At 35.3% G+C, this 15079-nt stretch overlaps 1 protein-coding gene across 49 annotated transcripts in view; it reads right to left on the bottom strand.

Moving 5' to 3' along the window:
• The window catches only part of RIMS2 (regulating synaptic membrane exocytosis 2), a 612755-nt gene that overhangs the window by 224579 nt on the left and 373097 nt on the right, over nucleotides 1-15079 (bottom strand). For all 49 annotated transcript variants that reach the window (XM_045050079.1, XM_045050046.1, XM_023248368.2 and 46 more), the window contains 3 exons: nucleotides 9856-9924; nucleotides 2691-2847; nucleotides 209-325 (listed from right to left, as the gene is read on the bottom strand). In XM_045050079.1, the coding sequence (XP_044906014.1) occupies nucleotides 209-325; nucleotides 2691-2847; nucleotides 9856-9924 (343 nt within the window). The remainder of the gene's footprint in view (nucleotides 1-208; nucleotides 326-2690; nucleotides 2848-9855; nucleotides 9925-15079) is intronic.

Below are 15079 nucleotides of genomic sequence, written 5' to 3'. Positions count from 1 at the left end.
CAACGAAAAGTTTGTTCTTGTTGGTTTCATTTTTTTTTTTTTTTTTTTACCTGGTGGTCATAAGAATGAATGTAGGAATTGTAAAGGAAATGGCTTTCAAAAATAAGATGACAAATATCCAAGTTCAGTATGAAAATATTTTATGGTAATACCTTCTTCCTGAAGGCAGCGATTATAATAAGGTCTAATAGGATTTAATCCTATTTACCTGTCTCTATCTGGAGAATAACGGTCATCCATCACACGATGTCTATCCATTCGGCTAATTGTATTATAATGTCCAGCAGCAGACCGTGTTCCTCGAAGTCCCTGTTCCACATTCCGACTGAAATAGCAAAATCCATTAAATGTCTTAATGAACCATAATCATATACTACACTAAGAAATGAGGTTTATTAATAAAGAAAGTAGAAAAAGGCAAAAATCACTCTAATGTCAAGTCCGAGATTTTTGTTTTAACTAACTGAACCTCTGGCTAATGGGATACATTTCAACTGGAGGTTGACAGGGAAGTTAGATTGTTGCTATAACAGATATAAACATAAAACTAAGCTAATATCAATGGGGATAGAGATAAGAATTATCAGAATTATTAATGGACAACTCCCAGGTTTCTAGTAGTAATTCTTATATAAAATACAGAAGGAGGAATAAATCTGTATGGAGAAAATGAGTTCAGCATGTTGCTTGTAGTTAATATTGCTGTATCTTGTCTTAGGGATATGACTTTTATCCGTTTTTCACAATCTAAACTGAAGTCTTTATAACTGATCAATGATGACTTTTTAAAGTTAACATTCTTGGCCTGGATTGTCTACTTACACACTTCGTTTTCATGATAGAATAAACTTCTTATATGAGCTCTTATTATGGGCTTTCTATTAGGTGTAGCTGAATGTATTCTAAAACTTTGCCTATTTTCTTTAGGTATGTTCAGATATTCTTTTCCTGGTAAAAAGTCAAGCATCCTTCTTTTTTTCTTTTTTCCTTTTTAAATAAGGAATGGTGGGGCACCTAGGTGACTCAGTTGGTTAAGCGTCCTACTCTTGATTTCGGCTGGGGTCATGATCTCACAGTTCGTGAGTTCAAGCCCCGTGTGGAGCTCTGCGCATGTGCAGATCCTGCTTAGGCTTCTCTCCCTCTTTCTCTCTCTCTCTCCTACCCAACTCTCTCTGTCTCAAGACAAATACAAATAAATAAACTTTAAAAAATAAGGAATGGCTTAATTTATTAAAGTTAAAATTCAAAATCCAGTTCTCTCTCAAACTATTTTTTTTTCCAATTTTTAAAAAACATTTATTTACTATTGAGACACAGAGCACATGTATGGGAGGGGCAGAGAGAGGGGGAGACACAGAATCAGAAGCAGGCTCCAGGCTCTGAGCTGTCAGCGCAGAGCCCGATGCGGGACTCAAACTCACAAGCTGCGAGACCATGACCTGAGCTGAAGTCCGATGTTTAACCGGCCAGTCACCCGGATGCCCCTCTCTTAAACTTTAAATTTCAGATTACAAATATTCTATTGATAGGTCTACCACATTTAAGCAATTACTTTTCAGAAGACTTTTAACAGTTTTAGTCTCATTTACAAACTTAGTCAAATCAAAATCTTCACACAATTTAAACAATGTTTATAAATTTAATATATTTTCTTTGTAATTCTTTAATTGTGTCTAAATTAAGTAAACACTTTCTAAGTACTTATATTCATATATATTAAATAAATTAAATTTATAAATGTAACAATCTTAAGTTCTCTTAGTCCAATACTATGTGTAAAATTACAATTACAAGGAAAATTTCTAAAGCTAAAACTAAATTATTCATTTAAAATAGGCATTATACGACTCTCATTCTAAGAGTTCAAATTTTCTTAATGTAAAATGTAACGTATGTAAAATGTGAATTATGTAAATATATCTTGTCAATAAATACATTATTTCCATGGCTCTTATTCCTTTAAGCCTCTCTGTCTTTAACAGGATTGCTTAGAGTTTTCCACCAGGCACTGGAGGTTTTCTGAGCCATTCTTCCCTCTACCTGTGCATCGTTTTTAATTCTTTGCATGATTGCTCCTAACCTAGAAACCCCATCAGATGTTTATTTTTTCCTATTTCTTAAATTATCAATACTAATATCACTCATGAGTATAGTTAATTGGTTCTAACTAGATCTGCTCAGTACGGATAAGTAACTGAAAGCGGGATCTTCTTGAATATCTTCAACTCTCTGGGGCGCCTGGGTGGCTCAGTCGGTTAAGCCGCCGACTTCGGCTCAGGTCATGATCTCACAGTCCGTGAGTTCGAGCCCCGCGTCGGGCTCTGGGCTGATGGCTCAGAGCCTGGAGCCTGCTTCTGATTCTGTGTCTCCCTCTCTCTCTGCCCCTCCCCCGTTCATGCTCTGTCTCTCTCTGTCTCAAAAATAAATAAAAAAAAAATGTTAAAAAAAAAATTTAAAAAAAAATAAAATCTTCAACTCTCACCTAAAAGAATACATACTTTAACCAGAGTTACAAAGTGGCCCATATTTTATTTGACTCTCACTATTTAGTTTATTGAAGAGAATATTTGCTTTTCCTCCAGTAACTTTTTTTCTGTCAGAATTTATTGCCTTTAGAGATTAGTAATGATTCTTTGTGATAAATAGGTTTTTCGTATCATCCTACAAATAAAATGTATATGGTATCTTACCTTTGTGGAGGAGGGACACTAGGTGACCATGATCTAGTCCTTCCTATAACATCTACTCGGTGAGGAGATCCTGTTGGTGAGCAATGGTTTGATGACATTACTTGTTCTGGCACTGATAATGTTGAGCTTTGAAGATCTCGACCATTGTGTCGATAATCTAAAGGTACAAAGATTAAAAGTACAGTTATCTACCCACTAAGTCCTTTTGTATTTTGTACTTTAGTGAAAAAATTAAATGTTGGTGAAGTTGAAAGTCTTTGACTCTATGAAATGTAAAGCATAATGAACAAAACATAGTACTATAATATAAAAATATTTTAATTGTGCTAGGTAGATTAAAACTTTTATATATAGCGAATTACCTTCTTGTTAAAGTCTATTTATTTTTGAGAGAGAAAGAGAGAGTGAAGGGGGTTGGTGCAAAGAGACAGGGAGAGAGAGAATCCCAAGCAGGCTCTGCACTGTCAGTGCGGAGCCCGACATGGGGCTTGATTCTGCAAACCATGAAATCATGACCTGAGTCGAAATCAAGAGTCGGACGCTTAACTGACTGAGCCACCCAGGTGCCCGTAGGCAGTTAATTATCTTTAATAAAGGATGCAAGTTTATTCTAAAAACATTGTCATCTCTTCAATGAAATAAAAGAGCTTCAGTTACGTCTCAACAACTATAAATATTCAAAACGATGAACTTCACAAAAGTTCATAAAAGTCTATGATTATTTCTTTAAGAGATAAACAATATTAGAAAGCATTCTGAATACTATCTGAAGTACCTGTGTAAATGGCTTTTCTTATCGTGCTTGACAGGGCTGAGATACAATAGATGACTGAAAATAAAAATACGACAATTCGGAGGAGGGAAACAGCCCAACGATTTGACACGCTTAGAAAAAAAGTGTAATAGAAGTGATATAACTCAAATGAATCTTGGAAAGCAACTGATATTTGACAGATGGGAAGAAAGTAGAAGGAATTCAAAGTTGTTAGAAAAACAGCAGTACTATGTGGTGCAAAAGTAGGGAAATAGTTTGGTAAGTCTGACTCAAGCTGTATATATCTAAAACATCAGGAGGCTTGTCGTGGAAAAAAACCTGAACGTTTCTGAGCAGGAAGTGAGATTATCTCCACCACCATTATCTTTATCGCGTTCATCATGGCTGCTTTTGACTTTTCACTATGTGCCAGGAACTCTGCTGGGTACTTTACTAAGTGTTCTGCTACAACACTTGTTTCAGAAATAACTCAGAGAAAGTATTGGTTCGTATGTGATTTTTCCCAACATGTTAACATGCTGCAGTATTATCTGAAGTTGGTTCCTGAGAAATAGAGCAAGAGAAAGAAGCGGGTGGACATGAATGATTCAAGGAGTGGCCTCAGGAAAAAGGAATTAGAAGAGCAGAAGAGGGCATGGGAAGAAACGAAGCACAAGCATTGACCTCAGTCAGATCCCCCTGAAGCCTCTGGAACATGAGTTGTACTGGTGTTGCTCTGACTTTGAGGCGAGGATCCTAGACTTTTGTGCTCCTAGGTTAGCCAGTCACTGACTGAAGACTGCCAGTGGGACTTAGATGAGATTGTTTTGTTTGTCTAAGGCCAATTCTCCGGAAAGGGGGGCAGCTGTGAGTTCTTAGCAGCCAACATTCACAGTAGCAGAGGACGGGTAAACCAGCTGAAGCAAAGGGGTTATGGGTGGGGCACCAACAGTGTCCACTACATCCAGCAAATAATAGCAGCTGCAAGCAAAGTACATTAACAAAGCTGGATGCAGAAAGCCCGAGAAATACAGAACCTCATATGATGCTCATTCATCCCATGTTCTCCCTTTTGGCTGGCTTCGGTCACAAACTCCGTCTTAGAAGTATTTATTGCATGGGTTCTTCCTGGTGTTTGTGAGTACTTCCCTTGACATCATAACTTTGCAGACTTACCCTCTTTTCCTTCTAGACATACTCCTTCCACCCAGACACCTTCATTTTATTTTCAAATCCTACATCTAATATTTGTACTGCTTAAAACTTAACGTGACTTTTAAAAATTGTGCTTGTATTTTTATTTTTAGTGTTTTGGTTACAAAGCTACATGGGTTTTGAATGGCCTGATCTTTTGGTCCATGATTTTGCAGAGCACAAGGCTTTCCCGGGAATGTATAAGTGATGTGATAGAACCAACTCGGCAAAGAAGATAATATTATCCCCATTTTATACCTGAGGCAACTAAAGTTTACATTAAGACATTTACTAGGGAATTGAAATTAGGTGCCAAATAAATACTAGGGCTCGGATTTAAAGCAAAATCTATCGGACTTCGAGGCTCTCTCTGGGCTCTAATACCACATTCATCTTTCATGATCTAAGTAATCATTTAGGAATATGAAGCTGACAGCAGTATACAATTCAAACCAAAGGTTAAAGAGATTGCAGCAAGATTAATTGATCTTAGAAAACATAGAATAGACTGTCCAACAGAACTCTCTGGAATGGTAAAGATGTTCTCGATCAGCACTGTCCCATACAGTAGCCACTAGGCACTCATGACTATTGAACACTTGAAATCTGGTTTGGGTTAATGAAGAATTGAATTTTTAATGTATTTATGTTAAATCAATTTCAATTAAATTAGCTACGTACGGCTAGCAGTACAACTCTGGAGTAAGACAACTGGAGATGGCAACAGACCACACCGAAAAAATCAGGACATTCATTCATTCATTCAACAAGTATTTATGATTGTACATGCAGGCCAGATGCTGTTCTGTGTGCTGTAGTGAGCAAAACTAAAAGCCTTGACCTTGTAGAGCTGACGCTTCAGTTGGAGTGATGGAAACAACAAAAATCCCAATAAATAATTATGTGATATGTTTGAAGGTGGTAAAGTGCTAAGAGGAAAACAGAACAGAGTAAAGGGAGATCAAAATGCCAGAACAGGGAAACGTTTTGCAATTTTATGTAGCATTGTCAGGTGTAGACGGGACTCACTGAGAAGTTGACATTTCAGAAAGAGTTGAAGGAAGTTAGATGCTTTGCCAAGTGGACAGAGAGAGAGGAGTTGTTCCAAGACAAGTGCGAAGACCCCAAGATAGGAGTCAGTCTGACATGTTCACAACAGCAGGGAGAAGAGGGTGCTTGGAGTGAAGCAGGCAATGGAGGAGATCAGAGACACCTGGAGGAAGGAGGAAAATCACGGGGGCCTTGTGTCACTTTGTAAAGATTTTTGGCAGTTGATCTAAGTGATTTTAATTGTTTTTAATGTTTGTTTATTTTTGAGAGAGAGAGGGAGGGAGAGAGAGAGAAAAAAATGTGAGCAGGGGAGGGGCAGAGAGAAAGGGGGACAGAGGATCCAAAGCAGGCTCCATGCTGACAGCACAGAGCCCCATGTGGGGCTCGAACTCATGAACCATGAGATCATGACCTGAGTCAAAATTGACTGCTTAACCAACTGAGCCACCCAGGTGCCCCTTGATTTGAGTGACTTTAACCCATTAGAGATTTTGAGCAGAAACTGAATATGACCTATCTTTAAACAGGATCACTACAGTTGCCACGCTGAGAACAGACTGAAATGAGACAACGCAGTAAGTCAGGCAAAAGACGAACCAGGGTGACAGCAGTGGAGACATGGCAAGTCGTCAGATTCTGGACATATTTTGAAAGTAGAGGCATCGGGATCATTCTGTATAAGATTTAATGTCGGAGATAAGAGGAAGAGAAGGACAAGAACAAATCTAAAATTTTAATTCAAGTAAAAAAAGAATGGAGTTGCCATTGGTTTGATGGGAAAGATTAGGAGTTCAGTCTTAGACATGTTAAGTTGAAGATATCTACTACATTTCCAAGCAGAAATGTCAAGTGGGCAGTGGAAAATAAAAATTTAGACTACAAATAAGCAGTTTTGACTGGACATGTTGGAATTTTAGCATAAAGATGCTATTTAAAGGCACAGGACTTTATTATTTTTAATTGTTTTTTGTTAAGTTTATTAATTTATTTTTGAGGGAGAAAGAGAGAAAGAGAGAGAGAGAGCATGAGTGGGGAAGAGGAAGAGAGAGAGGGAGAAAGAGAGAATCCCACGTAGGCTCCAGACGGTCAGCATAGATCCTGATGTGGGGCTGGAACTCCTGAACCACGAGATCAGGACCTGAGGCAAAATCAAGAGTCTGATGCTTAACCGACTGAGCCACTTAGGCGCCCCAAAGGCACAGAACTTTAAATAGATGTCAACACTAGAGTAGTGAATGTAGACAGTGAAAAGAGTCCAACAATGGAGACTGGGGACATTCTAATATGAATCAACAGCAATTTGTGATCAGATACAAGATCAAAAAAAGGGAAGAAATAAATGAATCTTAACATTTGATTAGCCCCTTAGGAAGTTAAGAGTATCCTACAAAGAGTTAGAGAAGTTTAGAAGGTTTACCAGTTTGGAGAGGGGGAGATAACAATATTTTCAGGCATATAGGCAAACAGTTACACACATGGAAAAGAATCTTGGGAAAGACAATAGGACTGTTGATAATGATTTGAGAGTCATTTATAAAAAGAGCATCACTGAAATCCAAGGTAGGGGAATATTTAGAGACAAAAGAGATGATCACGTAGTTTAAGAGAGACTATTGAGAAAAAGAGGAAGAGTTGGTATAAGAAGAACACTTAAATAATGCAGTCACAGGAAAACTAAACAGAAATATAGAGTTTTAAGAAAATGTTCATGACTCATAATGTACAGAGCTACTCAGAAGTGATAAAAAATGAGTATTGGGGTTAGGTAATTAGCTTAGGAAATCAGAATATTATATGTGATGTTTAAGAGCCAATTATCAAAACATCACTCTACCTTCCCATTGGAAAATAAATTATGTGCATTTATTTGCATATTGTTTCAGGTCAGAGTAGAAAATAATACTAATGGTCTAAGTGGCGATAAACTCATACTGTGCGCACACACACACACACACACACACACACACACACACATTCCATTTATCTGCATTGTGGGGTGAATCGACTTGTTCAAAGAATAGCTGGTTTATAACCATTCTCATTCTTCTACTCGGGATACCACTGGAGTACAAAATCCATGCCAGTAATTGCTTCCCTGAGAAACCTAAATTTCAATATCAATCAAAGATTCTATTTACTTTGAAGAATATTAGCAATGCAAATGTAAAAATTACCTCTGACTTAGAATAAACAAAGTAAGTAAGCAAATGGGAAATATGACCTCTGACATAGTTAATTTTCAAGACACCTGCCTTGGAAACTTGGAAAAACTAAATAAAGCAGCTGAAACTGTTCATTATTGAGAAAAGGTTGATAGTTCACATTAAAAAAGGGTTTTGAATGGTTGCAACTAATACTTTGAATTTGACAGGTATGTAATATGCAGTTGGAAACAAATCTCTGCATATGGGAAACAAAGTAGTAACAGATTACTGGTGTCTTGACTTATACTAGTTGTTTATTTTATTTTTTATATTTTTATACTAGTTGTTTAAAATGCTACTTAACATGGGGGGGGGCGGTGGGTAAGGGAGTTTCTCTGTATAGGTATATATACAATTCACACTTAAAATGACTTAGGAAAAATTTCACAGAAATATAGGATGATATGCTTGATCTGACAGTCAAATTATTAAACTATTGACTGAAGCATTTATTCTCTGTTGAAAGAATTGTTAATGATAGAGATTTAAAAGAAAGAACATTGGGGTGTCTGGGTGGCTTAGTCTGTCAAGTGTCTGATTTTTGACTCCTGATTTCAGCTCAGGTCATGATCTCACGGTTGTGGGATCAAGCCCCCTGTTGGGCTCTGCAACGGGCATGGAGCCTGCTTAAGATTCTCTTTCCTTCTGGGGCATCTGGATGGCTCAGTCAGGTAGGTGTCCCACTCTTGATTTCTCTCAGGTTGAAATCTCATGGTTCATGAATTCAAGTCTGGCTCTGGGCTAACAACCAGCCTGGAGCCTGCCTGGGATTCTCTCTCTTTCCCCCTCTCTCTAACACTCTCCCTTCCCCTCCCCTGCTCATGCTCTCTCTCTCTCTCTCTCTCTCTCTCTCTCTCTCTCTCTCTCTCTCTCTCTCAATAAATAAACATTAAAAAAAAAGGAAAAGATTCACCTTTCCTCTGCCCCTCCCCTGTTCACACTCTTCCTCTCTCCCCACAAAAAAAAGAAAAAACAAAAACATTAAAAACAAGAAAAAATATATTAAAATTTTTTTTAATGTTTATTTATTTTTGAGAGAGAGAGGTTGAGTGGGAGAGGGGCAGAGAGAGACAGAGGGAGACACAGAATCCGAAGCAGGCTCCAGGCTTCGAGCCGTCAGCACAGAGCCCGACACAGGACTCAAACCCACAAACCACGAGATCGTGACCTGAGCTGAAGTCAGATGCTTAACTGACTGAGCCACCCAGGTGCCCCAAGGAAAAAATATTTTTAACAGAATTAACATGTGTAAATCTTAGTTAGTACGATACTTATGTAAATGTAATTAGTACACCATTTACGAAAGTTATGAGCCTATGAAAAGATAATATTTCAGAAACCACGATACCATAATCTTGATTTTCATGTTTATAAAAAGAATATGGAGATGCTTCAACTTTCTCATGGTGACAGATTTCAAGGATTTGAAGTCATTTGCACATTTGTTTAAGTCCCAGATAAATCTCTAACCATAAATCAGGCAATATTTTAAAATTCAATAACATAATTTCAAAATCAAGCGGTACCTGATAAGTAATCAACACAACACAGTAAAAATTTTTTCAAAAAGCACATTCAAATATTTGACATATTTGGGTATGTTGGTGACATCAAAAAGATTTTCATATTTTTCACATGGCTGTGCAGTATAAAGAAGTTTTAGTTACACAATAGCTCTCCAAATTTATGGTGAAATCCTTATTTTTGAGTAGTTTAAAAACAGAAAACTTAGAAATATTCACTTATCTTACATCTTTCAATAATAATATTCAATCAAACAATTGATAAGAGTTCCAGCAACTGGAATTACTCAGGAGGTTAAAGTGCCATAATGTTGTTTGGGGGAAGGGGAAAAAGAGGCAAGTTATTTCTCTCTCATTTTATTTATTATTTAATCTATTTTTTGGTAAATAGTGAATAACACTTCCTTCTTATTACTACACAGGAATTCTGCAATTCTTACCTGATACTATACCAATTCCATCATCACAGTCATAGTCAGACACTTCACTATCACTTATTCTTTTTGACCCTATGAAGCAAACAACAGGAATAATTAAAATTGCTGATTATTAAGGGAAAAAAATAAAACTCCTCATCAACCTGAAAACCAAACGAGAGGATTTTGAATGAAACACACCTGAGAATGAAAAGTAGGCAAAGTCATTGTGCGCTCACACTTACTTTTACACATATTTCATGATGTAAAGATATTGCTCTTGAATTACTCTTAAAAAATTTCCTAAATGTCCTAAAACTTGAAATAATATTAAACACCAAATAATATATGTAAGTGGTTTGATGCTGATTGAGAAAATCTATTGAACAAAAAGCTAAGTTAAAAATAGCTAAGTCAAGTCAGTTTTAGATGCTTTTAGACAAAGACACTCAAGTCTATACAAGTTCCAAAGCAAGACAGTATGTTATTTCAAAAGCATTCATGGGCTTTTTTTCTAATATGCATGACTATTAAATGTACCCCATTCTTCCTTTTTCACACTCATGGAGAAGAAGCATAATTTAAGAGACACCTTTCTTTTAGTATTAGTTTAGCTGTTCCTCCACTGGTTTGAAAAGAAAATGAGAAATAAATCATCCACAAGCTTATTAATACATTTAAATTGTGAAATGTTATATTTTCTAAGAAATAGCCTAAAACAGAGCAGTAATAATCATAATATAAGACCTCTGTGTGTGAGTTTCTATTACAAAAGAAATCTCTTACAAAATTTTAAAGTGTTAATCATGCTATGGCAAAAATGCCACTAAATTGATGGCCAAAGCAGATTTCCTTCACATGTAATTATGAAATATATCACATATATAAACATGTTATAATGTTTTTAAATATCTCTCATCTCCTACAATGTCTTAAAATAGGCACATCTCACACAATAGAATCTGTTGTTATAGTTTTTTTCCTTCCTTATAATCAGAAAATGCTTAATGGTAAATGAAAACAGTGTTGCTATTTCAAGAAAGACTTCTTTCGTCTGTCTACTTATGCTACACATTAGTCATTAAATAGACTAAGTTCAGTTATCAGAAAGTAAATCCTTTCCATAAGGTTTATAAAACACTAAGAGCTCACGTTGGGTAAGGTGTCTAAAGTAGCAATAATCAAACATTGTAGGAATGCACTCCAATATTTGCAACTTTCTCTTAGAAATATTCTACACATTTTTTTCTTTTTCTTTCTTTCTTTCTTTCTTTCTTTCTTTCTTTCTTTCTTTCTTTCTTTCTTTCTTTCTTTCTTTTTTTTTTCTTGAACCCCTGCCCTCCTGAGAGAGGGAAGTGTCTGTTGAAAGGACTCTTGTTTTCCACCTTTTAATGGGTACATTAAAAACATCTATCTATCTGTTTTGATCATGTGGTCCCATTGAATGGGTTCACTATTTTCCATCCGAAACTTTTATCATAAAATTTTAAACTCAATCAAACCACAGGCTCTTTCTTATAGCCCCAAATGATATGGAAACTATAATTACCACACAATATCCCAAAAGACTAGGCACAAAAGGATTTACAGAATTATTATATACTATACATTCTAAATGGATGTATGAGAAAAAAAAATGATACCACAGATGAAGCTGTTGAGGAGAAACAGAATAAGAATTGCTACTCATCTGGTAACAAGATCTCACCTTGTAAAATGTAAATGCTCAAGGACAGGGTAATGATTAGTTTCATGTGCCAGGTACACTAGGGTATAAAGATTTCATGCTTTTGGTATTGGTCAAGAATCAGATCTGCCTCTGAAGATAAGAATGACACCAACAAAAAAATGAAGTTCATTTTATCAGTCTTCATAAGTTGTTTTGTGTGGGGTTGTGCGTAGAGTTGGGGACTAGGGGATATATGTGATTTAAAAATGTTGCTTCCTTCCAAATGTTGTTACTTTCCTGACGGAAGTTGATCTATTTTTGCTAGTGATTCTACAGAGGTTAAATACATGCAATTATGTTGTCTCTACTTGGATGTTGTCATTTAACATCCTGATGAATTCAAGTACTTAAGTTTAATGTCACTGAATATATCAATCTTCCCTTTGAAAAGTAGTGTGTTCAATGTCTTGTTTAAGAAATCATTCCTGAGCTTATGAACAAAGATATTTTCATCTTTTTTTCTGAAATTTATAAACTTTGCTTTAGCACTTATATCCTTGTCTATCTTGCACTGAGTTTATGTACGGTATGAGATATGGATGCAACTTTGCTCTTTCCATATGTATAACATATACGTCCATTTTTAGCAGACATAGAATGACCTATTGATTCAAGGTTCAGTGAGTTATATTTTTCATAGCAATTTGTCCACTTTGTCCAAGTTTCACTGTTTGCTACAATGTTCATAATTTTATCATACTATTTATTGTTTCCATTTGATGGAAATGTTTCCATTTGCTGTCTGAACCTTCTTTTTATTCTTTTTATTCTGTCAATAAATTTCACTAAAGGTTTATTTTGCCATTTCAAGGGACTAATGGGCTCCACTGGAAATTTGTTTTGCACTTGATTGATTTCTGCTTTTATAGTTACAATGTTTTTCTTTCTACTTTGAATTTATTTCACTTCTTTTGCTAAACTCTTAAATTGGATGAATATGCCAAAATTTTCAGGCTTTTAATCTTTATTAACATAAACGTTCCCCCTCTGAGTATTTTTCTACATTACTAAAATATTTATATATAGTGTATTATTTAAAGTTCAGGTCTAGGTATTTTCTTCTTGAGTCTATTAGATATTTACCATACATCATTAAATCCAAGGCACAATTGACTGAATAACACATGATAATTGCAGACATAATAAATCTTAAAAGAAAATGTTCATTAAGGTGTCTATTTTCAAAATTTTTCAAATATATGATTATAGTTTATTATTTTTTAAAAAAATTGACATAGTAACACTGGCATTGAAGAAAATAGACTATATTGTCAAGTTTTTGAAATTTGTCAGAAAATGAATTATTAAATAGTATATTAATAATTCTTACAAATGTTTCAAGGATATAACAGAAGAATACAAATTCATTATTTATTAGATGCAGACTTCTTTATTTGACAGGAGAACTATGTGGTTTGATCCTTTTGTATCTTTCCTAAATGTTTGTTTGCCTGACCTACCAGTGATTGAGAAAAATTAAAATGGAAACTTCTTCAATGGTGGTTAATTTGTTAATTTTTCTTTGTAGTTTACTTTATGTATATTGAAGTTAGTTCATTTATACCTACAAGTTTAAAAATATTTCAATAGATGTAGAAGAATTATTTGATAAAGTTTGCCCCCCATTCATGATAAAACATCTCAGCTAACCAGCCCAAGGGAAATTTCCTCAAATCAATAAATGGCATGTACAAAAAAATCTGTAGGTAACATCACACTCATGACATATAGAATGCAATCCTCCAAAGACAAAGAATTAGCTAGGGATGTCCACTCCAACCCTTTCTGTTCAGCACTGCATTGCATTACAGTATAATACAGCAAGGAACAGAACTGAAAGGCATACAGATTAGAAAGCAAGTAGTAACATGATCAGGTAGCTTAAAACTCCTAAGGAAGCTATAAAAAACGTATTAAGACTAACAATTTAGCAAGATTGCAGAATATATACATAGTCAACATACATAAATGAACTATATTTCTTAGAGAATAGCAATGGATAACTGGAATATAAATTTCAAAGCCACTATCGCTTACAAGAATACCCAAACACATGAAAAACTTATGAGTACATTTAACCAAAAATGTGCAAAACATGTATATCGCCAACCACAAAACACAACTGCATTTGCTTCTTAGGGCTGCTGTAACAAAGTACCGAACACTTTGGGTGGCTTATAACAACAGAAATTTATTGTCTCACAGTTCTGGAGGCTAGAAGTCCAAAATCGGGGTGTCAGCAGGGCCAGGGGAGAATCCTCCCTTTTCTCTTCTAGCTTCTGGTGTTTGCTAGCAATCCTTGGCTCTCTTTCACTTGTAGATACGGCATTCTAGTCACATGGCTGTCTTCTTCCGGGTCTTCATATTGTCTTCCCTCTGTCCATGTCTATCTGTGTCCAAATTTCCCCTTTTTATAAGGAAGTTAGTCATATTGGATTAAGTCCATTCTTGTGACCTCAAAATTGAACACTTGACTACTTCTACAAAGACCCTATTTACAAATAAGGTCACATCTTCAGGTACTGGAAGTTAAGACATATACTTCCAGTGGGACACAATTTAACTCAAAACAACTGCTAGCAATTTAAGAAAATTTAAATAAATGGAGAGACTTTTCTGCAAAGTTGGAAGTCAGAGTTATTAAAATAACATTGTCAGGGTGCTGAGAGAAGATAAAGGTAATTCTAGAATTTCATACACAGCTAAACTTTTCATCAGGAACAGAGAAATGAAGACATATTCATAAAAGCACAGCCTTTCAGATCTTCACTGAAAGAAGTCCTAAAATATGTGTACTTCAAAAACAGAGAAATTCATCCCAGAGAAAAAAAGTATAAAATGAAAAGAAAAAGGTGGGAAGCAAAGAAAGTGGTAAAAATTCAGGTCAATCTAAATAAACTCTGAATGAACAAAATGGCAATATTATAATAAATTACTAATTGGAAGGCTATATATTCTGGTAATATATTAAATAGTGGGGGTGAGAGTACAAATCAGATTTTAACTTATGCAGTTTGGAAAAAAAGGTAGAGGTGTTAATTAATGTTAATTTGCTAAGTGTGCATATTGTAATGTCAATAGTTACTATTAAAAGAATAGAGATTAAAAATAAAAAGCAGAGGGCACACAATAATCATACTATGTCACTATTTATATCAGAAAAAAAGAGGAAAAACCCATACATGTCTGTTTATGTAAACATAGCCTATCTCTGCAAACATACAGAAACCAGTCAGAGTTCATTCAAGTAAGGAGAACTAGATGTTTGAGAAACAGAGGGGTAAGAATTTTTTTTTACTTTTAAATTTATACCATACGAATGTACTACTTAAAAATTTATAGCAACATTTTACGAAAGTTTCATTTGTAGATGAAGAGAATGTATATTCTCTGTTGGTTGGGAGAATGTTCTGTTTATTCAAGTTCATCAATTCTATAGTTCACATTTATGAGAGACTGTTATGATGATTGTGGCTTTTCAATTTCTCTTTCCAATTCTTTCTAGTTTTTAAAATAGGT

This window comes from Felis catus, chromosome F2 (genome assembly GCF_018350175.1).
Source record: "Felis catus isolate Fca126 chromosome F2, F.catus_Fca126_mat1.0, whole genome shotgun sequence".
In the NCBI taxonomy this organism is placed as follows: Eukaryota; Metazoa; Chordata; class Mammalia; order Carnivora; family Felidae; genus Felis; species Felis catus.
This window is presented reverse-complemented; position numbering and strand designations above follow the sequence as displayed.